At 31.1% G+C, this 27,695-nt stretch overlaps 5 protein-coding genes and 3 long non-coding RNA genes across 8 annotated transcripts; 4 read left to right on the top strand and 4 right to left on the bottom strand.

The window, feature by feature from the left end:
- Window positions 1-327: 327 nt before the first annotated feature.
- Window positions 328-3,100, bottom strand: LOC110999313 (BLOC-1-related complex subunit 5). Its single transcript, XM_022268358.2, has 8 exons — window positions 2,946-3,100; window positions 2,650-2,754; window positions 2,454-2,561; window positions 2,070-2,230; window positions 1,858-1,933; window positions 1,611-1,723; window positions 1,281-1,415; window positions 328-560 (listed from the first exon to the last, which is right to left on the bottom strand). Exons 2-8 carry the CDS (start codon window positions 2,741-2,743, stop codon window positions 471-473), a joined length of 777 nt encoding a protein of 258 aa, XP_022124050.1. The 5' UTR covers window positions 2,744-2,754; window positions 2,946-3,100; the 3' UTR covers window positions 328-470.
- Window positions 3,101-3,700: 600 nt separating this feature from the next.
- Window positions 3,701-5,040, top strand: LOC110999459 (ubiquitin-fold modifier-conjugating enzyme 1). Its single transcript, XM_022268555.2, has 4 exons — window positions 3,701-3,951; window positions 4,255-4,386; window positions 4,523-4,690; window positions 4,899-5,040. Exons 1-4 carry the CDS (start codon window positions 3,829-3,831, stop codon window positions 4,983-4,985), a joined length of 510 nt encoding a protein of 169 aa, XP_022124247.2. The 5' UTR covers window positions 3,701-3,828; the 3' UTR covers window positions 4,986-5,040.
- Window positions 5,041-7,228: 2,188 nt separating this feature from the next.
- On the top strand, window positions 7,229-8,350 carry LOC123689822. Its single transcript, XR_006750701.1, has 7 exons — window positions 7,229-7,277; window positions 7,343-7,372; window positions 7,794-7,820; window positions 7,892-7,909; window positions 7,991-7,996; window positions 8,169-8,174; window positions 8,297-8,350. It is a non-coding gene; the product is annotated as an uncharacterized LOC123689822 (long non-coding RNA).
- A 601-nt stretch (window positions 8,351-8,951) lies between these two features.
- On the top strand, window positions 8,952-14,433 carry LOC123689803. Its single transcript, XR_006750685.1, has 4 exons — window positions 8,952-9,023; window positions 9,450-9,458; window positions 14,013-14,018; window positions 14,414-14,433. It is a non-coding gene; the product is annotated as an uncharacterized LOC123689803 (long non-coding RNA).
- LOC123689802 lies at window positions 10,107-13,659 on the bottom strand. Its single transcript, XM_045631423.1, has 2 exons — window positions 13,376-13,659; window positions 10,107-12,662 (listed from the first exon to the last, which is right to left on the bottom strand). Exon 2 carries the CDS (start codon window positions 12,627-12,629, stop codon window positions 10,248-10,250), a length of 2,382 nt encoding a protein of 793 aa, XP_045487379.1. The 5' UTR covers window positions 12,630-12,662; window positions 13,376-13,659; the 3' UTR covers window positions 10,107-10,247.
- A 3,933-nt stretch (window positions 14,434-18,366) lies between the features above and the next one.
- Window positions 18,367-19,286, top strand: LOC123689796. Its single transcript, XR_006750683.1, has 2 exons — window positions 18,367-18,880; window positions 19,169-19,286. It is a non-coding gene; the product is annotated as an uncharacterized LOC123689796 (long non-coding RNA).
- A 293-nt stretch (window positions 19,287-19,579) lies between these two features.
- On the bottom strand, window positions 19,580-21,924 carry LOC110998993. Its single transcript, XM_022267873.2, has 2 exons — window positions 21,546-21,924; window positions 19,580-21,090 (listed from the first exon to the last, which is right to left on the bottom strand). Exons 1-2 carry the CDS (start codon window positions 21,793-21,795, stop codon window positions 19,586-19,588), a joined length of 1,755 nt encoding a protein of 584 aa, XP_022123565.2. The 5' UTR covers window positions 21,796-21,924; the 3' UTR covers window positions 19,580-19,585.
- Window positions 21,925-22,481: 557 nt separating this feature from the next.
- On the bottom strand, window positions 22,482-27,382 carry LOC110999234 (peroxisomal biogenesis factor 19). The gene is made up of 8 exons (XM_022268238.2): window positions 27,217-27,382; window positions 26,583-26,738; window positions 26,461-26,511; window positions 25,947-26,035; window positions 25,275-25,400; window positions 24,198-24,349; window positions 23,203-23,323; window positions 22,482-23,069 (listed from the first exon to the last, which is right to left on the bottom strand). The coding sequence occupies exons 1-8, from the start codon at window positions 27,284-27,286 to the stop codon at window positions 22,962-22,964; spliced, it is 873 nt and encodes a 290-aa protein (XP_022123930.2). The 5' UTR covers window positions 27,287-27,382; the 3' UTR covers window positions 22,482-22,961.
- Window positions 27,383-27,695: the final 313 nt, after the last annotated feature.

The following is a 27,695-nucleotide window of genomic DNA, read 5'->3' as shown; positions in this document are numbered from 1 at the left end:
ATATATTACTGTGAATTATTTATTTATATATAGTCAAGGTAACCGGTAAAAGGTATTTTAACTTTACAATATAATTGATGAGTATTATTAGACTAAGTAATAAATATATTAATGTAAAATTCTTAACTAATTACGTTACTCCTCCTATATATATATATATATATAACAGTGTTATATATATATATGTCTGAAATTTTATTTTACAGACTGAATAAAATTAATACGAGGAAGGAAGTTTTATTCGTTATTAAACAATTTTTTTTATACTTTAAACAAACGTAAACATGGCAGCATTATATGTCTACATATCCTTTAAAATCGAATGACAACAAAAACAAGAAAGGAAATAGGGCTGCCTCCACTCTCGTGATATTTCGGTTTGTGTATGAATTTTATATTAAATTCCTGCATGTGCATTCTCAATATGTAATAGCTTCTGAATTATAAACAGCTCTAATTTTTTGGATAATTTAAGCACACTTCTGTGAATTCCATACGAAGGGCGCAAGTCGTTTATCCTCGGGTAACATCTGGTTTAACTCTTCAACGTCTTGGAGCGACTGAAACAATATTTCAGTATGATACTCTAATTACAAAGAGGAAAGCTTTATTTGAATTCATTCTAAGCATTTTTCTTAACTTGTCTACATAAAGTTACGTTAGGTAGGGTTAGCTACCAAATAAAAATTAAAAAATATTATTAAATTATTTCCGTATATGGAACATTTACTTGGAATTTGAATTTCAGTTTTTCATTATGTTTTGAAATGAAATACTCATTAATTGTATTACTTTATAAGTGAACGATTAAATATTTTAATATTTAGAATTATGTTACATAAAATTTTTAGAAAAAAAATTTTTTTTTGGGGTAAAAAAGGTTGAAAAACACCGCCATAGACTCGTCGCATTTTCTGTACTTCTTAACAAATAATGCTAATTTATCTCTCCATATAAACCTTCCTCATACTTCAAGAATAAATAAACAAAAATACTCCAATTATACATATGTATGTACATATTTCATTATTTATACATTCAAGGCGACAAAAACTTTACTTAATACAACTCCATCCTCAATACCTACTTTTTACTCATTCCATATAATTTAAGATTTTAGCTGATCTACTCCGAACAAATATTGCGACCGGTCTCCAGCAAGACATTCACTATAGTATTTATGCCTTCAGAATTGTGTCTGCCGGCTTTCCCACTCAATAATTTGCGATAAAATATGCTTCATACAAGCAATGCCTTGGAATAAAGTTGGGTTTACTCACCCGTGTTAGCAATGAATTACATCTAGCAAGTTGATGTGATAATTCCCGTACTCTCGCGAGTCGTTCCGCATGTCGTGCGTTGTTTCTTTGTCGTTCTACCGCTTGACTATACAGACGGGACACTTCTGTGTCTATCTAAAAGAAACACAAATAAAATTATCACACTTAAATGTGTGCAGTGGCATAGCTACCCATATAATAACCTTTTCACTGTAAAATAGGATCATACAGCTCATACAGACACCTCAATACAGATTAGTGCACACACAATAGTTATGATTCATACACAAAAAAATACACAATTAAAAATATAAAACAAGATATGCTCACTTGTTTAATTTGTGACGTTAGTAATCCTTGTGTTTGAGCTAAGGGATGTGCGCATGCTGCTAAATGAGCTTGAAGACGGGAACTTAACCGCGCCCATGGGCGGTAGTCTAGACCTGAAATAGAAATATTTTATCTACATTAGGTTTTATTTTCAAATCAACATGTATCTTATAACTCAATAAAGATGTGAAGCCTTTAGTTCAGGTATAAATGATTAGAAATATATTACATTAAAAATGTATAATACCTTCCAAGACTTCTGGATCCCTTGCACCTGGTAGTCCCAATGTTCCCCTCATAATTGGTAGAAAAGTGGGGATTTCCTGAAACCACAATGAATTCATTACTATTTGTATGGATTAAAAGTAAGTAGGCTTTGAGCAAACAGTCTGTTTTGAACTCAGGACTTCTTCCCTACATGTGTTTTAACCACTAAGCAACAAAGGTAGTACAGAACACCTGCAGCCTGCGTATATCTTCATCCAGCTGAGTATCTGTAGCAGCCTTTACAACCACAATATCTCTTGCACGTTGGGATCTCCTAGCTTGCGCCTGAGCCATTTGTCTTCTTTGAAGTGATTTTTTGGCATCACGATTTTTTGCAGTGTTCTTTGGTGAATCTGAACAGACGTTACTTTATTTATTGATGAAATCAAAATGATTTGTCTTTTTATATGTTTTATAGGCATAGGTAACTGAAGTTTATGTGGAAAAACAGTTAAAATAAAAATCATATAACCTTTCTCACAATGGTTTTAAATGCAGAATAAATCTTATAATTTTCACATACAACTTGCATACACCTGAATGCTTAGATATGAATAGTCTTATAATAAAACTTACCACCAATAGGCCTATCTACAGTATATGATATATATGGAAGTTCTGAATCTGAGCACATACTGGCTCCAGGAGAATTGTTGCCACTGGCTGATGCATCCCGTCTTCCTTCTAGAAAAGAGGACAATATAAAGGAAAACCTTTTAATATAATTTTAATCGTATTTTATGATTAAATAAAATATACTATGGTAATCTACCAACAAAACTGGTTCCAGCTATAGTGTATCCTCTTCGCACGGGTGGAGCTCGCTGTGGTTGCTTTTTGGGTGGCATGGACTGCTCAGAACCCATGTTTTAATCTTCTGTAAAATAAATTGATAGCAAGGATGGTCAAATATAGCAGTGTCGAAAATTTTAGTACTAGATTTCGACAGTAAATGAATAAAACAAGATCTTAAATAGGAAATTCGTTTTTGATTATCAATTTCGATACAACTAAAAGCAAATTCTAGTAAGTACTGATTCTCTGAAAATAAATATAATACCTACTCACTTTATTTGAGCGTTATAGCTACTATAAAATATATAGTTATAAATAATAATTATACAATATTTCTAGATGGTTTTAAATTTAATTTTAACTTAACTCCATCCCAAAATATTAAAAACAATCTCTTTATCTTATTTCGATGATAACTAGAATAATTCTAGGCGATTAACTCGATATTATTTGACACTTTACAGATGACAGTTAAGAAAAAAAGAACAAGCCGAAATAGAACTACTTAAATATAATATTTTTGACTACACAGCGTTAAATAAATGAAATATAGGGTATATACTAGTTAAAATAATATGTACCCATGATGAATGCTAAATGCAAGAGTTAAGAAGCGCTATATATATATATATATATATGACTCCCGTGTGTTAAAAACATGTTGGAAATGAGCCGGTCATATTGGCCGCATTCCCTTAATGGGAATGGCCCAGTGGGAAAAAAAAGAGAGGATATCCACCGAAACTTGGAAAGATGAAATAAAAAGAATAGCGGGAAAAATTGGAAAATCGTTGCAAGGAATAGCAACAAATGGAAGAATGTGGAGGAGGCCTTCACTCCGTCGGAGATCGAGTACTAGTGAAAACTTAAATTACTTGGACTTAGTGTAACTTTAGTGTACTCGATTAAAGGCTATTTTTATTTTTTTATTTTATGTTAGAATCGTATGGGATTTGTCATTTTACGGATTGAACAGTAGTGATATTTTGTCTATGGCTGGGACAACGTGTCACTGCGTCAAAATTAATATTATTGACACGAAAATTTAAAAGTTGTTATGATTTCGTAATTTGTTGTCGTGTCATTTAACACTTTTTACCGTGAACCTTAAACAATTATTTAACAGTCTCTAATGAATTGAATTAAACTTTTTAAAATGGTTGACGAAGGAACTAGAAAGACCCTCAGTAGCATCCCTTTACTGAAAACCAAAGCAGGTCCAAGAGATAAAGAGTTATGGACAACTAGGTTAAAAGAAGAATATCAAAGTCTTATCAAGGTATATTTTCCTAAAAATCATAGTATTTCTAAGAAAATGTATGTCTAGAACGAGCAATTTTATTCTGATATGATATTGTAATAATTTTAAATGATTTAAAATTAAATAATGATTGATTGTGTGGGGTACATCTCAGTTAAAGTCCAGTGTCGACTCAAGTAAACTTAGTTTTCCTATCAATTTTTTCATACACTTTCACTCACTTCTCTAGTTGTGCAACCCATAATATTTCTCAACTAAATACTATTTCAAATTTAGTCACAATATTATATAAGAAAGCAAAGATATTTTTAATTTTTCCAGTATGTTCAGAACAACAAAGAAGCAGATAATGACTGGTTTAAACTGGAATCTGATAAAACAGGTACAAAGTGGTTTGGCAAATGTTGGTATATCCATAATCTGTTGAAGTATGAGTTTGATCTTGAATTTGATGTAAGTACAATTATTCTAAATAAGAAAGACAGGAGCACTTTTTGTATTAGTTTCTTTGATATCTTTTTAAGTAAGTGCCTTCTTGTTCATTTAAACATTTCTACCAATCAAATTTATTTAATTATAACACTTACAGATTCCAATTACATACCCAACAACAGCACCAGAGTTAGCACTACCAGGTTTAGATGGTAAAACTGCTAAGATGTACAGAGGTGGTAAAATCTGTCTGACAGACCACTTCAAACCATTATGGGCAAGAAATGTACCACGCTTTGGAATTGCACATGCTATGGCACTTGGAGTATGACTTTTTATATATTTAAATAACTAAATGTTGTCAGATCTTATGTGAATAGATTTCTCAAATGTCTGTGTTTAGGCTTTAGTTCAATAATGGTCATTTTTTTTTGTGACAGACAGAGAGAAATTAAATTTAACACCAATTAATTTCCTACAACAATATCTACTACTTAGATTATGCATGCCAATAATTTTACCGCTTTTTACAGTTAGGACCATGGCTAGCTGTGGAGATACCAGATTTAATTGAAAAAGGAATCATAAAGTATCAAGAGAAGTCCGAAGATTCTAAGTGAATAATATTCCACTCTGTATATATTGTGTATACTAATATTAAATATTTTATACATATTTTGTTATTTATTAAAATTTTAAACTTCCTTTTTTAACTGATACATTTGATAATCTAAACATTTTATTAGGTTTTATGTTTTTAATATCTTATGAGCAACATATGTGTACACATACATTGTTTAAAAAATGAATTACAATATCAATAAAAGTTTATGGCTGCCATTCGAAACAAAATATTGTTGATGCAATTCCATAATATTCAAGATATTACAAGTGAAGTTTAAGTTTAATAAAAATGTTTATTTCATATTGGAAATGTTTGATTTTATTTTCTCTATGTTGGAAATATGGAAATCCAGTGGTTGGTATATCTTTTATTATATTATTTTATGAAAACAATTAATTTAAGTTAAATAATAAATATGTTTGCCCATAGCCATATTAATGGTTTAAAAGGGTTATTACTCTAGAGAGCTGTCCATTAATCGTGATGTTTTTTTTAAATTTTCATTCCGTCCTTACCCCATGCCCATGATGATACGTAGTGAAGTTAAGACTATCCCTCCGCCCCACCAATAATCACGTGTATTTTTCGGTACCTACAAAAATTTATTATGTATTTTTATATATATATATACTTTATACCGGTACCGGTATAAAGTATAATCTAGTCCTATTCTATAAATTTAAGGACTGATTGATTTTCTTCAACACTAACAACTGAATAAGCATCTTGCAAGTCAGTTGTTGGCACTGTACTTTGTTGAAGAGAATCTCTCTCGATCTACCGATCGATCGTTTTTCTAAGCCGCTTCTCAGTATAGAAATCACGCATTTGACGAAAAAAATACACGTGATATCTTATTATACCCCTTCAACCCCATGTGATATTTGGTGATTTTTGCCCCTCCCCCCACCGCTTTCGGACCTCACGTGATTAATGGACAGCCCCTAGACAGTAATTTGGGAGATTTTAGTCCTATCGTAATAAAGAGGTTATTTAACATACTTATATTAAGAAATAACATACCAAAATTTTTTATTAATTATCATTTCGTTTCCAGCCGGTAAGTAGAGTGAACTGAAGTTCACTATTAATTATTCATGTTATGTATATGATTTATTTGACAAGTACTTACATAAACTAAAAATTACATTAGATTACATTAGTTTGATTGAATGCATTAAAAATCAATAAGATTTAATTTTCATAATAAATTCAATTAACTTATCACTATAAATCTATATTCATTCTTTATTTAATTACCATAAACATTTACAGGTGGAAACCGACAAAAAAGAACAAGTAATTATTATTTTTAAAGAATATTATTGCACCGATATCCGCAGGAGGCTCACTCACTCGCTGATGTTAAGTGATAGGTCTACACATTATTAAACTATATTATACCTTACTGAATAACTACCAAAACGAAAATATGTATATAAAATATAATGCTATAAATGTTTTGACTTTTGAATACCAATTATTTATAATTACATCTCCACGTCAGTCATCAGGAGAAGTACGAAGGCGATATCACAATTTCTTCATCGAAATTGTTATTATTATTACATTACTTTTTTTGTGGATATTTATAGTTTCTATATAAAAAAAGTCATTTACACTATAAAACAAATTTTGACACAAACATCTTTCGGTCTTTATAATTTTTTTAATTTTCTGTGGCTTGAATTCTGAATCCGCTCTTGAATTAAATATTTTTGTTGCATGGCAAGATTACTTTTTTATGTGTATACGTTTGCTTCCGTTATTTTTAAATAAATAAAATTGTTTTTCTAGCCTGCTGATAATGTAGATGAAAATGTAAGGTTTATACAATTACTTTTACTATTAAAAAAATTTGCCCATATTCATATCAATAATTACTTTAAAAATATTGTTTTATATCACGATTGTTCACTGTATTTTTACATTTTACCTTTTTCTAGGCTGCGGATAAAGTAGATGACAGTGTAAGGTTCATACAATTGCTTTTAGTTTTATAAATATATCATAAGTACTTGCCCATAATGCGTAAATGTGTAGAATTTACTTTCTTTAGATATCTCACAGGTTGTAATGGCTCAAATGTATAATTACTCTCACCCTATTCTTTTGATTTCTAATATGGGAAATAATAATAACACCTGAAGTGTGTGTTCAGATGCTAAATAGTGCATGATCCTTTAAATATCTGGTCATAGCTATGATTAATAAACGATAAAAATTAAATATGTATTTGAATAAACGTAACATGTGATTTTAGAACACAACTCCAGCTACTGAAAACGTAAGTTTATTTAAATATTTCACAATTTATATTTGAAATAGTTTTAACACATTACTGTCTTACAGTCAGAAAAAGAAGACCCAGGTGGCGAAAATGTAAGCAAATCTAAAGCTTTAATAATATATTAAATAAACATACATTGGAAGTCGACATGCAATGGCAATGTTATAATTTATGAATAACCTCACAATTGATCGATTTTATTGATAAATTTATTTATTTGAAATATATTTACTTATACCATAGAATGGTATAAGTAAATATATTTCAAAGTTCTAAGCATTTTCTCGGTGTAACGAATCGCGTAACCACTGAGCAAAGACAATAAATTAATATGCCAGCAATGTTCCTACAAGAATCAATATACCGAAAATTCTGGTTAGATTGAGATGGCAACACTGCTGGCGTAACCAAAGTGGTAGCGGATAAAAACTTACCCGACAGTCACATTCGAATAAAAAAAAATTAATTCTAATAGTATCACACATTTAGAATGCAAATAAAACTCCTTTTCAGGTCACAGAACCATCAAGTTCCGATAATGTAAGATTTTTTATTTTTTTATTATTCCGATAAATTTTGTATAACATTTTTACTGAGACTATGTTTTATAGGCTACACAAACTGCTGTTGTAAGTATAGTGACATTATTTTTATTTGAAAGCTTAATTATTTCATTAACATAATAAACATTAATTGTTTTTAAATTTTAGCTAACAGTAAGTACATAAATAATAAGTCAGAAATTTGCGAAATTGTTGCGACTTTAACAAGAATAATCGTTATTTTAGTTAGTTATTAACACAAAATGTCAAAAGTTATACACCTAAATCTTAATTAATTACCTATATAAGTCACGCATTAATATACTGTTTTTTTTTGTCTTTACAGCTTGAGGTAATTTAAATTAAACATGTAAATTAGTTTATCAGTTTGTCTCTGGTTCGCTTGGAGGCAAACATATTTCACTTATAAAAATATATATAATATTAACAATATAATTAATTATTGGTTTTCAGCCTGATGCAGTAAGTCAGAATATTAATACGTGATTATTTTTAGTTATATTCAAATAACTCAAGTTAATTTTAATCTCTAATAATTCAAGTTAATTTTGTTTTTATTTTTAGACTACGGTAATTATGTTACAATTTTCTAAATCACCAATATTAATTATTTTATATAATCTTGACTACATAAAAATATCTGTTTTTTTAAGCCTGCGGTATGCTTTTATTTAACGTAATTGAAATATATAAAGTAACAAAATATATAGTAATATTAATATATTTTTTTTACTTTACAGAATGTCGTAAGTGATGCCTTCAATTAAAAATTCGTAATTTCTTATTCCATTTTTACTATAATATCTAAACTGTTTTGCAGTTTACCGTAAGTGTTAAACATATTTAATATTATACTTAAAAATAGAAAAATATATTAAAAATTTAAAACAGTTTTATCTTATAGGATCGCTACGTAAGTATATGTCATATATAGATAATAGACCAAAATAAATAAAATATACCTACTAATTGAGTGGTGTAGAATGATGAATATGGTATTCTAAAGAAAATGGAAGCTTTGTCCTTAAATTTGTGATTTAATTATTAGTTCTACATAGCATCGCTAAAATCAATAAATTTTTATTTACCTACTGAGTTTAATTTAAATATTACTCTCTGATCAGAAAATTAATATAAAAATTTTTTTTTCCATGATTGCACGGACTGCTATACCATAAACGTAAGTTAAAAATTGATTTATGATTCATAAAACATTCATTTGTATTAAAATTAATGTTTGATATAAAATCCTTATCATATACTCTTCTCTCAGCATCGTGTCTTATGCGGCGAACTTTTTTAACGTACCAATGACCATTCCCTAAAAAAATATTAATTTGAATTTGGAACATACACGTAAGAAATAAGTGAACGGTAACAGTAACTAGCGAGCTCTAAATCTAATGCGCTCCGATCGCTAAGGATTTAATATATCCAACGTCTCGACTTCTCGAAGGCCTCTCGGGCTTTCGGGTTTCTCAGACACTCGTCGAAGATCCACTATTTAGGTTGGAGGAAAAGTACACTATGCTTACTTGTGGTTCGATTTGTATTGACCAACATTGTTTTTTTTTTTATTTTACTAATAAAATTTATTTATTTGCAGTTAAAGGGCGTAAGTGCATTATTTTATTTATTTACATATCGCACCTCCGCTCAAATAACGTCACAACTCCAAAAACTACATTTTTCAGGAAAGACATTTAAAGTTTACCCAACTTAATTTGTTTAGTTTTTGGATCATAATTAAAAAGGGAACTATTTTAGAAGAAAACTTTCTTCACCGAGTTATAATGTTTTTTTAAGCTCTATAAATTCATATTATTAGTAATCTGAAAATCCTGAAAAAAACATTGAAATAATCTGGGTTGTGACACTATATGTACAAAAAATACAAAGTTTTATTATAATTTGTTTATTATAATGACACAAGTATTTTTAACTTGTAATGAAATACAATATATTCTTTAATATAACGTGTATTACACACATATTAGACTTTGAAATGCCTTTTTATATAAAGACAATTAAATTTTCAAACTTATAACTGAAAAAAAAACAACTTTCTATCAAAATTAAATAATCTATGTACTTCAAAACGATCAACAGTTTAATTAAAACGAGGGTAGTACACCTCTATAGCATTGAAAAAATAAATCAAATTAAGGAACTTATAATTTACAACGTCTTAACTGAAAAATAAACAATTCACACTCTATCACTATAATATATAAACACTCTATGAAAATTAAATAATCTAGGTATTTCAATACTTATTTAAAATCACAATTTGTAACAGTAAGTCTAAAAATGAACTTCTATCAAAATAAAATACTTTAAGTACTTATAACAATCAGCTGTGCAATAACACGAGAGTAGACAGTGTAATAAAAAATAATTAAACTTATAAACTATTATAAAAGTTGGCATAAAAACTAGGAATGTGGTTGTTAAGAAGTAATGTCATTAAGTCATTCTTTTTCCGTTCCTTAATCTCTATTTTAGCAGCATAAACTTGCTTTAGATCAGGAACTATTATTTTTTTATTTCGAGAAAGTAAATTAGTTTCAGACCATTCAATGTCAGTGTACGACGTTTTGTACTTTAAAATATTTGGTGCGGCTTTGGTAATCATCATCATTTTAACTTCAGAAATCTTTAGCTTATTTAAAGTAGTAATACCTAGATCACTAACTAATCTTTTTAAATTAATAAAATCGGTGTGTGATAGTTCATTAACTCTTAGTGGTTCCCCAGTTTTCTTAGCCTCTTTAATTATTTGTACGTACTGACTTGGCACGTAAATTGGACCAGTTTTCAAGGAACGTTTTATTTGCTTTTCGATTACCGAATGTATGGCATCACCTTCGTTTTGCGTATGTCCGGCTATCAAAAATTTATGAGTAATAGAATTTAAATTACTAAACTTCAATATTGCATACATGTACAATCCAACAATAAACTTATTTTTGTTTTGGCCGCAACAGTTATCCGAATAAAAAACTATATCAGCTAGTTGGTCACCCTCGTAATCATGCAATTCTTTTTCTATATAATATTTAAGCAAACAGCTACCAATCTCATCTGAACCCCGATTACCCTGACCCTCGTGCCAAAAATAACAATCGGTAATACTGTTATTTACAATAGTGTCTCCATTGTAACTATCGTCTTCAGTCTGTTGCCTTTTTTTCTTTTTTCCCGATTCTTCTGCTTTCAATTTGCTTATCGTAAAGTTCATATTATTTAATTTGCTCTTATAATAAAAAACAGAAACATCACCACGAGGTACCTGTAAAACTGCTTGTAAATCGTATACAGATACAATCAGGTTTTTGTTTTCTTTTAGGGCTATTTTATCTCGCTTTTTTTCTTCCCTGGATAAAACCTTGTCCACTAAATGTTCATCATATTTTTTTTTGAGCAACAGTTTACTTTCGGGAACTGCATTTTCATAAGCTACACATAATTCACATCTGTCTTTTTTTGGCACAAAAAATCCTAAATTAAATTCACCGTTAAAAATACGACTGTACATTACGTAGTTTCCAAAGTTGCGTCCATCTTGTTTACATTCATTCACATAATCTCTATGTAAGTCAGATATAGTCTTTCCTCCATCAATGTATTCTCGTGTTGTTTGTGCTCTTAAATAATGACTTTCAATTTTCGGTATACGTTTTATATGATTTCTTATATCATTTTTTATAGTGTCACCTACAGTATAATGTTTACCGTGTTTCCCTCTTTCATCTTCTTTCAAAAATCCTCCAGTAGATTTCTCTGTTACAGTTCTAATTGTTCTATCATTAATATCCAATGTATTTTTAAACATTGTTTTGCAAACCCTTTTTAATGAACCTTCAACCTCAAAGTAAAATGCATAGTTGATTTTTCGATTTTTCTGTGCTTTGGTAGACCGAAACTTTATCTCTATCTGTTGTATGTGTTTGTGAATGAATAGTCTCTGTTTCTCTAAATCTTTCAAAGCCCAATAAGAATCAAAGATTTGAATTCTTATTTCATCGGTAAGAAAATAGCTGCATTTAAGTCTACAACCTTCTCCACAACTTGGTTTCATTTGTTTCTTAGAAATATTTCGTCCGGACTTCGTTTGATAGGGTAATCCAGAGTTTCGTAAAACTTTTGTTATATTCTGCTTCCATTGTGCCTCTCCACGGCGTCTCTTACGTGTATTGAAATTTCCCTGTACTACGGTCTCGTTTGGTATTGGAGAATGAATACTATTTAAGTTAATTTCTTTGGAAGTTGAAGGCAAGCATTCATTGTTGTCTTGATTTGTTTGTTTATTAAGTGACAATAGTACAGAGGTAGATGTTGGAGAATTTCTATTAGACGAAGGAGTATCAGAAGAGGATGAACTAGATGAAGATGAACTAGATGAGGATGAACTAGACGAAGAGGAATTTGTAGATGAAGTACTAGATGATCGCTGACGAGAAACTACTAAATTCTTGCTACGCTTTTTGGAAGACAATTTATAATCACGATCTTTAACAGAATCGTCTGTTTCTTCACCCGTAGATTCGGGTTCTTGCAAATTACAGTCTTCATTCTCTATTCTATTACATTCTACCTGTAAGTTGGGAATGTGTGTAGTAGGTTCATTTATATGATATGTATTCTCTTTATTTGACGTGTCACAATTTTCTTCTACATCTTTTGGTTGCGTATCTTCCGCCACAATAGACAAGTCATCAGTTACTGTGTTATGATGGTCATTGGGTTCCAGACATAATGACAATATTTTTCTGGATCTGGACATAGTTACAAGTGACACCGCCAAACCGAATAACACCTGAGAACAAGATGAACAACACAATTAGTTAAAAACAATTAAATACCTACCTAAACATTTTTTAAGGTTTTAAACTAAAAAAAAAACAACAATGTGGCCTCAGGGAATTAAAAAAAAACATTATGCGTAAACAGTACCTAAAATAATTTTATACTATCACTATACGATAATTTTAAATTAATAAATCTATCACTTTATTAATAATCATAGTCAAAAACACGAGCATAATTGAAGACAAATCAGTTTTCTTGCTGACACATAGTTTTATTTTCAGTCGTTTTATTTATGAATAAAGTCAAAATTCAACATAATTCAGATTTATTATCTAATAAAACATATTGTGCCATCATCCCGATCACATATACTGTCATACATTAGTACAGGTCAGTATTAGTGATAAACAGACATGTTTAATAATATAATTTCAATCACGTATACCGTCGTAACTCTGCATAGGTCAGTATTAGTGATTAACAAATGTGTAAATTGAATTGTTTCAATCCCGTATACCGTCGTTACTCTGCATAGGTCAGTATTAGTGATAAACAAACATGTTTAATAATATAATTTCAATCACGTATACCGCCATAACTCTGCATAGGTCATTATTAGTGATTAACAAATGTGTAAATTGAATTGTTTCAATCACGTATACTGGCATAACTCGACAAGCATCAGTTTAGTTGCAAAAAAGAAAATAAAATGTTACTTACCTCGTTTACAAAGACTGTCTTGATTCGACACAATTCACTTTTACTGAACAACGCCCGTATGACCACCTCGCGCAAGTCGTAACATGACACTGTTTATGTTCGCCGCGGCACAACTTTCGGTAAACAATAGAACGTCACAAGTGCCATCTAGGGACAAATAATTGAACTACGTCTATGACGATTTATGAGCATGAAGTATGTGTTATTCTGATACGAATGGTACAATTAAAGTCATTTGACATTTTATCGAGTTATGACGTTATTTGAGCGGATGTGCGATATCTATTTTTCTATAAAATAATTAATAACATTTGCAATACGTGCGTATGAATGGACCAATGGCACTGTACCTATAAGTATTTAAAAATATTTCTCCCAAACCTGCAATAAGGTGACTAGCCTTTTATCGTCGATTGTGTTTGAGGCACGCGAGTTTCCTTCACCGTACAAGCGAGTTTCCATTGGTGCATAGCCGAGGATCGAACCTACGACCTCAAGGAAGAAACGTTGTGGACCAACACTGTTTAACTGTTTTGAAGATATCGTAAATGTTTTAAAGTAAGTTTTGGTTGTTTTTAAACTTTTATCGATAAGAATAATGTGAATAACTAATTAGAACAGTTTTATACATTTGCAGGCGCCTGTAAGTTGAATTTACTTATTTTAATTGCCTCTTCATCGAATATTGTACACCTAATTATAATATAAACCAAAAGCCCTATACAACGGGCATAACTAGTTAAAAGAATAAAAAAAACTAAACACCTACAGTCTATGAACAGAAAAATTAAAAATGACAGGAGGAGCTACGCTCGCCAAAACAGCGAGATTCCATTAAAAAAAAAGAAAACTCTATGAATACAAACAAAAGTCCCTAACTATAATTAGAACGTAGGAATTGCACAACATCCTTCATCCTCAAATGCATAGCCACACGACTAGTACTGAACAACGATAATTTTATAACTCAAGGCGTAGGTATTATTTTTTGCCATTCACGTATTAAGGATATTTAAACATGTTTATTTCTTATTTCAGGTTAAGGTGAGACGTTAATTGTGCCTTAAAACAATGTTTTAGAAAAATATGAATGAAAACTCCCTTTTTAAAGTGAAACTTTTATAACATCGTCTCAAACTTTTTGGTCTGTGGGGTGCATGTCGCGTGACGGTCGGCCGCGGAGTAGGGATAAAGTGTAAGGCGCTCGTCATAGCAGCCAAGGCCAATAGCGCACATAGTTCGCAGCAGCTGACCGTGTATAGACTATTATTCATTTGTGCCAGTGCTCCACGCTTTTTTAATATGTGTATATAATCTAAATAATTGTTAAGTATTATGTCGTACTCTCTAAGACACAGAATTCAATAAAAATATTAGTCTACTTTTATTAGTCCCATTATCATTCAAATTTTCCAAGTATAAAATTAAGATTGCTAAAGCGATTTTATACCCTGAATGGAATATTATTCCAATTTTTTTTAGTTAAATGCCTATAATGTGAAAAAGTTTCACTTTTACCGTGGTGGCAAAAAACCACCGAACATTTTTTATTTTTTGTTATGTAGTTAATTTTTGTGATATGTTAAAGTATTTATAAAATTTTTAATTTTTAGGGCCAGGTATGGTATGGCTACAATATTATAACTTAAACAGTACTTTGAGCAAAAACGCATTGAATGAAATTATTTCAGGAGACCGTAAGTACTATTATTATTTAATGTAATTATTATAGTTAATATAATATATATAAATAATAATATAAACAATAATTAAATTAAATATGTTTTTATTCCAGTTAAATGTAAGTTACTTTTGATAACATGGGAGAGGAATCTTAACGGAATAAAAATTATTCGATATCATCTAAACTTATAAAATTTATGTCATCTTTTCTAGATAACGGTAAGAAGCATCACGTTTTTATTAATTAAAATCACTTACATCTTAAATAAGTAGCGTGACGTGTTAGGAATCCATGAAAAGTTTTATTTCGTTTTACATTCGTTAAATTAATGACACTGTCTCCATAGACAAACTCTACCATTCCGAATCGATAGTATGGTGTCGGTATCCGATCGCAATTTCGGCGCGAACCGCTATCTTTAAATTAAAAACCAAAGACAACGGAAATGGCTTTCGATAAGAACCTAAATATTTAGTTTAAACCTGTGTGTGTAGTTATATACGTAAGTCTGTATGTTATGTACGGTGCAAAAAACTACTTACATAATATTAATACATGTTACCTAGTCATATATGTACTTTGAAGTTTGAAGTACGTAATTATTTATATACTAAAAAAAATATAATAATTTAAAATATTTCAGTTAGCAGTAAGTACCTACAAACCAATAAATAATAGTTTTAAATATAATTTCATAACTATTACTATTTGGAATAAAACAAATAATTGCCCGAATTAGATACCGTGAATTGGAAGTTCCGTGTTAATTACGATGGTTTCAATTTTATTTTGATATATGTGGAATGGTATTCATAGCAATAAATACTCGTACTACGTCAAATAAAATTCAAAGAGCGTAATTTGACGAGATTTCTCCGATGGACAAGCACCAATCGTATCTCTGAGCGTCGAAAAAATGCAACCGCAGTGTTGTTATACTTGACAATTCATGTAATATATATAATTATAAGGATGACTTGAAACAGTCTTCTTAAAACCTCAGCTAGCATTGGGATACTGGGCATATCAAGTGTCATTCAGTTTCGTGGTTCTTTGGAAGGAAATGCTAAGTCAGCCTCTAAGAAGCTTGGTATGCTCAGCAAGGTGAGACGGTACTTACACCCTGGGCCACCACTTGCAACTCTATTAACTGCAAATTCGGTACTGTTCTCATCTCTGGGTGAGAGGGCATTTTCAACTGCTGACAGCACTTTCGATATTCTAAAATAACTCCTAAATATCTTTTTGTCCGTTGGCCTACTATTCTCATTATTCTATTTAACTTTACAATAATTCTGGCCTTAACATATATTTTTATCCCGCAGGACGGTGGTGTAAGTATTAAATTATGAAAAATTTCATCTATATTAATACTATAAACTGTAAAGTTTGTAAGGTTGTAGGGGAAGTAATCTCTGGACCGACTGTATCAGTTTTGAAAATTATTTTACTTCTAGAAAGACGTTTGGGAGTTGTAGACTACATATAAATCCGAAATTAAAGTAATTGCGTGGTAGCCGGATTAGAAAAGGAATAAGTCGGAGAATAAACAGTCGAACAAAAACTTTTTCTTACGATCAACGATGAGAAATATGTAAATGGGGCCTTAAGAAATGTTGTAGAGCATAGTTAGAAATATGCTATTTTTTCTAACTCTTATACTATGTATATAAAAACAAGTCCCCTTCACATCAATCTAGAATGGTATATGAGGAGGGTTGAAGTATATATTTTTTTCAAGATTTACGAGTAACGTGCGAAACCGGGAAGAGGTCGCTAGTTTATACCAAAATAGGTTGCCTTTAGACAATACGAGCTTTTTAACGGTTTAAGTATAAATTAATTGTTTACTTTGTTTTTGTTATAGCTTTTAGTAAGTTACCATAATTTATATAAATTTAATTCGTTTAATTATGATTACTCGTTTATAATTTTATTATTTTCATTATAGCAAGTGATCGTAAGTTTTTAATTAAATATCACAAAAATTTCCTTTGAATTCGTAACAATTATTTATAATCTTTATATTATTTCAGACTGAGGTAACTATAAAATCTTTAAGTTTACTTAACAGCGAAGGATTGATATAAACAATGAAATAAAATGATAAATGTTTAAAACACTTAACTAATGTTATTTTATATTTGTACTAAAATAAATAAATACTTGCTTTCTTAAATTATTCATGGTTAATTTATGATATCTATTTCTTTACAGAAATGGGTATGTATATCTTGGATTTGAAAATTTTAATGCAAATGATATATGTATATGCAACAATTAATTAAATAAATTACATTTAAATTTCAGATAACAGTAAGTGTATCTAAGAACTCAAGGTCCCCTAGTAAACAAGTAGCGATATTGGAAGTCTTACGTCAAAACTATATTGGTTTGGTCAAACAGCGGACAGGTCGGGACGGCTCTGTCCTATATTAATTAGTACTATTATTAATTATACATTACAACTGCCCACGTCGCGCCGGCGCCGGCGTCGAGTCGCCGCCCCGCCCGCTGTTTGACCAAAATAAATGTATAGGTTGGTTGAAAGGCTCACACAGGAAATAAATAAAATCTTCCACGGAAGTCCTTCTTTGTTTGTAATGCGTATTTTGACTTAACTAACTTTGATTTTTGTTTGCAGTATTACGTAAGTTAAATACCTAAATTATATGATTTAATTTCTTTAAATGAATCATTATTTTATAAATCAAACTCTTTTAGACACGTGTAAGTACATTTTTTTATTCATATACACTATCCTTAAAAGTGGTCGATGTTGTCGGAGACAGCATTCAGTAGGCGCAACGTGTTTGTGGAATGACACATGTGCCAGAATCGATATGTTGAACAGATTCCGGTACCACAAACAACATTGGCGTTAGCCGTTGAAAAAATCTCCTAGGTTTTTAACAAAGAAACCAAGTTCTCGGAGAAAACTTAGGTTGCTCACCATCCAATTAACTTTAAGTATGGCCAACTGAAGGAATTTATTGTACCATTCCCAAGACGAAAGATGTTTATTATATCAACTGTGTTATCCACAAAAAAAACTTAATTCATAACTTTTGTCGTTCAGAAAATGTAACAAAATCTTATTCCCAAATATCATTTCAGCCAAGATCTGTAAGTATAAAAAAAAACTGTAATATGTATATAAAAAAATAGTATATGAAGTAATATCAAATCTAATAAAATATTTTTTTTTTCAAGAAAGTAAGTAGACTTCTGTTTCTTTTTGTCTGTTTAATAATAAGAAAGAGCTTTATTTTAATTTTATATTTTTTATTATAGCCGGGAGTATGTATAAATTTTATTTTTTATCGTAATTTTTTAATTTAATCGATTTAAAGATTAACTTCACGAGATTAAACCTTTAAATTATAAAAATAACAAACACTTTATAACGGGACCTGTTGATGATATTTTCATTTTGCATAGCAGGGGCAATCAGAAAGGAGGCTCACTTGGTGATAAAGTACCGAGTAGATACCGCGACATACTGCCAGAAGGCCCGCCACTGCGTTGCCGGCCTAATAATGTTTAAGACTGCCAACAACAACGACTTTTCCACGACCAGGAGCGATTAAGCACAGATTCGCAGAGTCAATCTATAATCTACTGACATCATGTGTTGTCCTATTTTGGAATGTTTTATTATTATTAGTATAGTATGAACTAAAATTACTAATTAGCCGATAATTTGGGAAGGATATTTTCCTAAATTGTTTTTGCAATTTAAATTTCAGTGTCTGTGTTTAACAAGAGGACCACTGCCGAGATTCAAATTGATTGGAAATATTCACTTCCCAAAAATCAAGGTTAGCCTTACTTAAGAATTACTATTTTTTATCTCTTGATTAGCATAAAAAATAAAGTGTGATTTTGTGAGTAGGTTTGGTTCCCAGACGAGAAAATTTTTTTTTCATGTAACTTTTTTCATCTACGATATTTAAGGTACTTTCCCTTGATGTCCCTGTCTTGGGACGCCCTGTATACAAAATCCCATCTTACTCTGATGACCCGAAAATCGGTATTGAGAGTCGCATAGATGCTCATGCTTGACAGTTTCCAGACTTCTCAAATTACTGAATGCCTGTTACTTTCAGGTGACCCCACCACGGTACGTGACACCTCCAACTGAAGAGACATCAACACTGTGCCCGCCCTGCATCTGCCCTCTGCCTGAAAACGTATTACCGAATGATTAAACAGTTGTGCTTTCTATTATATTTATTTACCTTTCCTCTGATACGCGTCAAATAATGTCGCTAAGAGATTCATAGTTTTTTGGGTTCTTGTAGCAGTCATTTTTGATCACCGGATAAATAATGATTTATGAACAAAGATAATTAAGTAAAATAGACTCAAGTTCGTTGGAAAATACATGACAATGAACCCTAAGAATCTGCTAGCAGACTTTTGAAGCCGAAAGATCGAAAATATATCAACTCGTTATCGCGCCCCTAAAACTAAAATTAAATAAAACAAAATTGAACTTAAAACTTTATTTCACCTAATCCAACCTACAGCGACGTTCTAGAGTCTTTTTTCCTATACGCTCGGTACTCTGAATCGTTACTTGACGAATACACAGTTCCTTTTGACATATGCAACAACTGCAAATCTAATTCCTTTTTTCCTGGATCAGAAAGAGGCACTTTCGATTTCTTATGCATCATCGAGAGAACTTTTTGCACAATGTTCTTCGAAGTCTTACTCGACATAGACGGCGTGGACGGCTTATTTTCCGTCGAGTTAGAAGTAAACGTGTATTTCGAAACATTCTCACCAGCTAAATATATCATTCCACGTTCAGATAAGTATTCATCAAGGGAATCATTTGAGAAATATGCCTGAGCACCTTTTTCTGTTGATTTGGAGATTGTACGACGAGGTTGTTCAGTGACATAACGTGTGTTAATGTTCTGATTGAAGCTCGGAACGTTTGATACGTAGTTGTGACATCGAATCTCTTTTTCAGAAGATCGGTTGACTTCAACTGATTTTTCACTAGTATCCCGTTTCTCTGTGCTTGTTTGAGCATGTTTTATTTCGTCTTCAAACATAACTTTAATTTCTTTATTATCATTCTCGAATCTTTTCATATCATTCTCCGCATCTTCAGGTATCGTATCAGATCTAGTATGTTTCCAATCTCGTCTATTAAGGCATTTGGATAAAATATCATCAGACATGCTAGCTCTGACATTTTCAGTTTCTTTCTGGCATGCTTTATAGCACTTTATTTTTTGATCGACTTTGGATGAATCACTAAGGAATTGATAATCTATTTCCGTATCCATGTTACTTGTGTTTATTAGAGGCGTCGTCACCGTCGCATCTTGTCTGTAGTTGAAAAATTTTCTTACTACTTTCTTTTCTTTAAAACAGGTACAGCTCTTCGCAATACAATAGAGTAGGGCAAAGATCAAACCACATTGTAGAACAACTATAAAACTAAGAATTATCACCGATGAATTATGACCAACGAAGCACTTTCTTACTAACATTTTGAAGTATAAAGTGTCGTCGGCTGGTACATTTCTAGGAGGCGTAATTTTAGGAGGTTTTGCTTCATTATGACTTACGCTTGTTTCATTCATTCTATTTTGTATTATAAGAATATCTTTAGTGTTTCTAACTTTACCATCATTTTGTTTCAAATATTCTATATCGTCATCACTGATAGATTCTTCGACACATTCATTAGAAAGTGGGTTGTAAATAGCAGTATCTTCACATCTCGGTACTTCTACACATCTTTTATATTTAGGATGGTAGAATGGTTTCTTAGTATTATGAAAACTATCACAATCGACCGGTTTGCAGTCATTAAGCGGGTCCTCGTCTGCGTTCTTACATATTTTAATATCATTTGTTTCATTGGCGGTAGTATCGAATTCGATTAAAACTATATCTCGTTTGTTTGTGTGATCTGAAGCTTTCGTGTCAACGAATATTGAACAATAACCATTTCTATGAATCGGGTTAAGTATTGGCGCTATTAAAACCAAAGTTTTTGGGGTTCCTGCAATATAATGTAATAGGATAATCAATATTTACTACTATATTTTTAGGTCGTACCAAATTTAAAGTAGTTAAATCTCACAATTTCAACCCCATCAAATTGCTAGACATTCAAACTAAACCTGCATCATATATAGCTGATAGTAATTGTTCCCTTCGCTAGTAACAGGTTAACAATTATTCATGACAATCTACTCTCAAACTCAGGAATAATGCCGCTTTCCAATGGGGGTTCAGTAGTTCCGGAGATCACTTCCAACAAACTCTAGGTAATGTAATACTTATACTTAGGTAATTTAATCTTATTCTAAACAATCTAACAAAGAATCATACATATAATTGGTCAGAAAAAAACAAAACTAGCAGTTAGCATGATCATTAAAATAGTTTCACAGTTAAAATTATTTCTTATAATTATACACATGTATTTTATTATATTGTCCAATATTATCGTACCATGAGGAATATAATCATAACATCCTCCTACAATCCTGAGCTCGTCACAGTCTTTCTGGCCATCTTCTACCAAGCAACATTGGTCTCCTCTCACTTCGACTGTAGAGTCATCTACATACTCTAACGTTACATAAAACTCTAATCCAATACTGCAAGGTGATATATTTACACCCTTATCAATAACAACATTCTCTATCAAATATAAATTATCCAAAATACACGCCATTAAAATATATTTGTATAAGTTCATGTCAAAATCATGTCTAAGTGACAGATCATTTTAGGGACATAATTGAATATTGGTAACTTCACTGTAATGTATATATATTTTTATAACTTTAGTACTTTAAAGCAAAATATTTCGACACGGATAATGTTAATCGAATTTACAGAATAGTAGTTATATAAGATAGGGATAGTAAATATAAGATAGGGAAGAGACGATTAGATAAAAAGGTTAACAAGAATGAATAAGAATGTAACAATGAAAATAAATATACTTAAGCGGAAATGGGCAGGGTAATAAGTAAGAGAAACAAATACGTATTAAATTGAGACCCAAGGTACAATAATCAGAAAAGAGGAAGACAATATGGAAGGTGGATAGACCAGATTGTGGAAACATCAGATCGTTGCACATTGCAGACAGAAATGCGGGATTTAGTGGTTGTCTCTGCCTAGAATGTGCACACAGATACCTTGTAATGAATGCCATAGAACAACAGTCAAAATCTGTTATAACGACATAGAAGAGGAGAGATATTTGGTCGTAAAAGCTGATGACGTTGTTATTAATTACCTACTAAAATATTATTCAGGAGGGATCTTTGATTTTGGACAATATTAACCGGTATGTAACAAACTAAATGGTGTCGTCGTGAAAAGATTTGACTATATTATTTAAATATACTGTCAATGAAACACGTCATTATTTGAAAACCTTTATTAAATAACCATTACATAAATCTAATCAATATATTTATAAAATATAACATTTAAATAAAACTAGGCCAACCGCACATACGGAGTCGCCAATACGTCAATCGTCGTCGTCATTATTGGACATAATGTTCAAATAAGCCTGATAAGCGAGTACGGCTTCAGAAAATTTGCTTTGGCTATGTCAATTTAAGGAAATATATATGCTAAAACATGTGTCAAATATTAGTTATACAGTTTTGCGCGTGACTAAAAGATTTACTGTGTTCGAGGCGTCTTGCGTCGTGTGTGCGGTCGACCGAGGGCCTAATCAGACTGATCCGAGTTGCAATATTGCACAATATCATTTTAATACATTTCATAAATCAGTCAAAATTAGTTATTATATCTATTTCGGGGTTTTTGGCTTCCAAGAAACTTTTCCACTGCTCTCTGGTGACTTCCTTCAATTCCCATCTTAAACTTCCCTCATCCCCCTTACATAAGTGAACACTGCGAATTGGTATCGGGAGCGGGGGTGAATCCTGGAGGAGGTTCAGCCATATCTCCCACCAATTCTGTGGGGGGTTGTCCAAGGTCTTGTGTCTGGGGAATAATAATGTTATTTTTTACCGTCACATAATATAATATAACTGCATTATGATTACATATATTATATATTCCTGTTTCTCATGGAATATACAGTTTAGATAAATTCATGATTGTCTATATCACAGACCTTTTGCATTAACTCCAAGACAACTTGAAAACGTCTCTTCTTGACATCCTCAGGGTCGGACTCCTGCTCCGGTTCCAGTTCATCACACACCTGACGCATCAATTTTTCTTGTTGGGAGAACCTGAAAATATAATGTGATAATTTTTGATAATGTTCAGTACTTTTGAAATAAAAATAAAAGTTAGATATCATGCTCATGTCGTAACAGGAATTTTTAAAAAGGGAAAAGAATTGAAAAAAAATTAAACAAATAAATAGCCATGTATCTATTATATATTTAACCCATAATATATTTTTATAATTGTGACACACTAGTACATAACTATAGAATTATGTAAATTACAAGGTTTCTTTTAAAAGAGGATGAAGGCTAATTTGATTCGGGATCAAAAATTCTCCTTTTTTCAAAAACTTTCGCCTGGTTAAGTTAATGGTATTGATGTACTCGGGGCGTATTTCCCGACGTAACAAGTCATTTGTAAATTGTGTATTGGAAGTAGTTAAAAATATTAAAAAAAAAAAAATTGTAAGCTAGAAAAAGTCACACGATGGCAGGGGAGTAGAGTTAATAAAAAAAAGTTAATGGTATTTATTTAAATCCTTTTTTAATGTAGCATCTTGTGGTTTTCGTTTTCAGAAAATAAATCGATAACGCAATCTTTCTTTCTCATTCTGTCTTAGTTTTGTATTTAAGACGGTAAACCTATTTTTTTCACTTTTAAGGCGAAATCAGCGTTATGTGGTTAAGTGGTTTCTAGAAATGTTAATAATTAAACAAGACTTGTATAATACTGAGACTGATTTTAAATGATGTCTGTTGAAAATAATGACTATTTATGTGGCAAAGAATATGGATAATTTGTTAATTGAGATGTATATACAATTTCATCGGAGAAAAAACTTTTTTTGTCATTGTTTAGAAGTATATTATATTAATTGAAAGGTGTTTAAATAACTTGTCAGCCAAATAATAATGATGAACTAAATTAACCTACCTTTCATATTCTGCTGGATCCAAGGTGTCTTTGTTATTCCGAAGCCAATCAGGATATTTGTCAACTAGTTCCTTTAGCGAAGGGTAGAGCACCTCCTTTGACAATAATGACTGCATCATTCCTTGCATGAAGGGAATAAAGGCGTTGCCCTCCTGGAAATAAATATCGAAATATATATTTGCAAGTAATCAAACATTTTAAACTATTCCTGTGACACACAGTGTGTGTGTTAGGAGAGTTTTAATTAGATGCCTAAAGTCTTAGTTATATATTAGATCTTCATTTAGATGTCACTTGTTTTTTTTTTATAAAACAGGGGGCAAACGGGCAGGAGGCTCACCTGATGTTAAGTGATACCGCCGCCCATGGACACTCTCCTTTTAATATTTATTAATAATTGGTACGCTCTTTTCTTGAAGGACTAAAATCAAATATGGGTATGTTTGGATTTTTTTTCTATCAAGCAAAGTTATTTAAATAGTGCATCGGTGTATCAAAATGGATACAACGCAACTGAACCATATATTTTTTCTATTAGCCCCACTAAGAAACGAAGGAAACAATGTAATTTTTTGGAGTTTGGCAACCGGATAGGTCCCTAATTAGCATTGTTAATAGTAATCGCCTAGACGCCTAATTACACGGCAATTACTCTTGTTAATACGGTAAAAGAGGCCTCCTATTATCTAAAATCCGCTTAAAAACAATTATTCAATTTAACTTTGACAGCACTTTATACAAAATTATTAACTGAAGCTAAGTAGAAGAATAGGTGCCTAAGGGTCTGTTTCACAATGCATGGATATAGTACCAAATAGCTATGCAACACATAAATTATTCGAAAGATAAAAGTTTCGAATAAAAAACTTCGGGTTTCATGACGAATAGCGCTATCTGACAGCCGTGAAACGCAACAATAGTGTTTATCCTACCAATAAGTAATAAATAGCTTATTTGGAACTTATCCGGACATTGTGAAACAGACCCTAAGTCTCAAAAATCTACAACTGTATTATGCACAGAATACATAAGAAAAGATCATAAAATCAGGCTTTGAAATATTAATTGCATGTTTACCTGACTTCCTTCAGATAAGTTGAATTCCGCAAACATATTTGCAAGGTCAGCGTCTGAGAAAGGTGTTTGTAAGTTTTCTGTATTGCTGTTAAGGTTCTGCAGCGTTTGAGATATTGCTGCTGATACCTGTTAAAATATTAAGATACAAAATGTTAATAAGGAAATTTCTGTAAACATTTACAGTGATATCAAATTTTTTTTAGCCTTAATTTTTTATTTGTCCTACTTCTAAACACATCTTTTTACTAAGGTACAGGTTAAGTTAAATACCATAAATATTTAGATAAGAAAATATTTCAATACCTTTGCATTTATAATATATTATATATAAAATCTTAATTTTTATGATACAGCATACAAAAATACATACTTGAACTCTGAGGTTTATATAGAGAAAAATCACAAAAGCCTAGTCTCTTGGGTAGGATAGCAAAATGTTCCATATTGGTATGTACTAAAGAGTATGTATTAAGGAGAAACGAATTTCGCGAGGGCAGCTAACTACAAATAAGATAATCGTTGCTTAATAAATAAATATTACCAGTCACCGTACAACCTCAATAATGTCCTAGATTCCTGTGTTTTTTTCATGATAGACAATTTCTATAAATAAGCTTAAAAAAGAAACTTACAAACAAGTCACTTCCACATAGTACCAAAAAGTTATCTTACATCATCTATCTTGCCCTGAACAGCAGGATCACCCTGTATAGGTGCATTGTTGCTTTCTCCTTGTGGCTTAAGCACTTGGGCAGCCGCCTCTGAAAATTGACTACTCTTTATTCATTCCATAATGAATATAAGATCTGTTTTAATTCCCAGTATAACAAAGACAGTAAACAATTTCAGAAGAGTGAACATAGAAGTGGGATAGTCTATTATTGTTATTAAATGTTCAGAAATTCATCTACATAGGTAATGGAGATGGGTTGTTAATTAACTAAGCCATAAGAAACTGTAAAAATAAATACTAAAACATTTTTAAAATTTTCCTTCAAGTTATAAATCATATTTGCACAGAATGTCACAAGAGACAGCTAATGTAGCTGCAAGTTCAATAACATATTAATATATAGACATGGTTTTACTACCTTTATTCCTATACAATGTTTTTATATAAAGTGAGCTTAAACTAGATTTTTAGTATTAACAGAAATTAATAATGAAATAATAATAATAAACATACCAGCCATTTTGGAGAATGTTTGTGCTATTTGGTCCTGTGAGATTTGATCCTCTGAAATAATAATGATTAATAATAATTACATTTATCTTAGAAAGCTATGATAAGTATTAATAGAACCCTACCAGGCACACCACTGAAACTGCCAAGTATAGTGGCCATGTTGCTTTCAAATTGTGCAGCAGCTTCCTTTATAAACTCCTCACTCCACATATTTTGACTTTCCCCAGTAGATACCTGGTCTGCAGAAGGTTCTTTCTTTGTCATGTCTTGTAGGGCACCTAAGAATAAAATTATTAATTAAATCTTTTTACAGTGATGTTAAATTGTGTTGTAAATACATGTACTATACATTTCAAATAGTAAATGCAGACCTTTGTGGTAAATGTGATAATCTCATATCAATATCAGTGTAAGTTATAATAAATAGAAATTCTAACTGTCAGAATATTATGTTAATTTTCTTTAAGGATCAACAACTTTAATTATAATTATTACATATCACGTGTATGTGTTTCAATAAAAATAAAATGCAAATTACAGATATATTATTTACATTACATTAATCATTAAAATACTTGAATGACTGTAATTAAATATTATTTGTAAGAGCTATAATTAAATAATGAACATTCTAACTAAAGATATTAAGAATATTCTCTAATTATCCTTGAATTTATCGCGAAATTGTAAAGATTACCTTCAAATGTTGTGTAATAATTGTTTTAGGTTACAGAAATCAAATTATATATAACTTACTGTCCAATAAATCTTCGAGTTCTGGATCGCGATCATCATCCTTTTTGTCCACTTCTTTTTTATCCGCCATTATTTTTTAATTAATTTATTAAAAATAAAATAAAATATTGCCCACTGGAGCTTCAACTTATCAGCGCTGAAAATTTTTGACTGCTTTTGACAGTTCATAGGTCAAGTGATTCTATAAATATTTCAAATGATTACTAATCATGACAATTGACATCGGCAACATTGCACGTTAAAAAAATAAATCACAAGATGTGAGCATAGACACTAGGAGGAGGATAAAAATCATAGATTTGGTTTTTAAATATTTCCATCCGACCATGCATGACCTACATAGTCGCGCACTGTGCCCCCTCCGATATCCACCGGTTACAGGTGCTTCAGTCGCGATTCATGAGAATAGCGACCGGTGAGCTCTTCTACGTGAGAAACGTCGATCTCTACCTCGACCTGGAGCTCCCAACCATAGCCTA

The sequence above is a fragment of the Pieris rapae genome, chromosome 15 (assembly GCF_905147795.1).
Source record: "Pieris rapae chromosome 15, ilPieRapa1.1, whole genome shotgun sequence".
Classification (NCBI taxonomy): domain Eukaryota; kingdom Metazoa; phylum Arthropoda; class Insecta; order Lepidoptera; family Pieridae; genus Pieris; species Pieris rapae.
This window is presented reverse-complemented; position numbering and strand designations above follow the sequence as displayed.

Excerpts from the sequence above, each read along its gene's own strand:
- LOC110999313 (XM_022268358.2), bottom strand. The coding sequence starts at position 2,743 with ATGGGTTCTGAGCAGTCCATGCCACCCAAAAAGCAACCACAGCGAGCT. Across the intron at positions 1,416-1,610 it reads TAACGTCACAAATTAAACAA|ATAGACACAGAAGTGTCCCG; the intron begins GTGAGCATATCT and ends TGTTTCTTTTAG. Across the intron at positions 561-1,280 it reads GTAATTCATTGCTAACACGG|TCGCTCCAAGACGTTGAAGA; the intron begins GTGAGTAAACCC and ends ATATTGTTTCAG.
- LOC110999459 (XM_022268555.2), top strand. The coding sequence starts at position 3,829 with ATGGTTGACGAAGGAACTAGAAAGACCCTCAGTAGCATCCCTTTACTG. Across the intron at positions 3,952-4,254 it reads AATATCAAAGTCTTATCAAG|TATGTTCAGAACAACAAAGA; the intron begins GTATATTTTCCT and ends TAATTTTTCCAG. Across the intron at positions 4,387-4,522 it reads AGTTTGATCTTGAATTTGAT|ATTCCAATTACATACCCAAC; the intron begins GTAAGTACAATT and ends TAACACTTACAG.
- LOC123689802 (XM_045631423.1), bottom strand. The coding sequence starts at position 12,629 with ATGTCCAGATCCAGAAAAATATTGTCATTATGTCTGGAACCCAATGAC.
- LOC110998993 (XM_022267873.2), bottom strand. The coding sequence starts at position 21,795 with ATGAACTTATACAAATATATTTTAATGGCGTGTATTTTGGATAATTTA. Across the intron at positions 21,091-21,545 it reads TTATGATTATATTCCTCATG|GAACCCCAAAAACTTTGGTT; the intron begins GTACGATAATAT and ends ATTATATTGCAG.
- LOC110999234 (XM_022268238.2), bottom strand. The coding sequence starts at position 27,286 with ATGGCGGATAAAAAAGAAGTGGACAAAAAGGATGATGATCGCGATCCA. Across the intron at positions 26,036-26,460 it reads AACATTCTCCAAAATGGCTG|AGGCGGCTGCCCAAGTGCTT; the intron begins GTATGTTTATTA and ends GTCAATTTTCAG. Across the intron at positions 25,401-25,946 it reads TTCAGGGCAAGATAGATGAT|GTATCAGCAGCAATATCTCA; the intron begins GTAAGATAACTT and ends ATATTTTAACAG.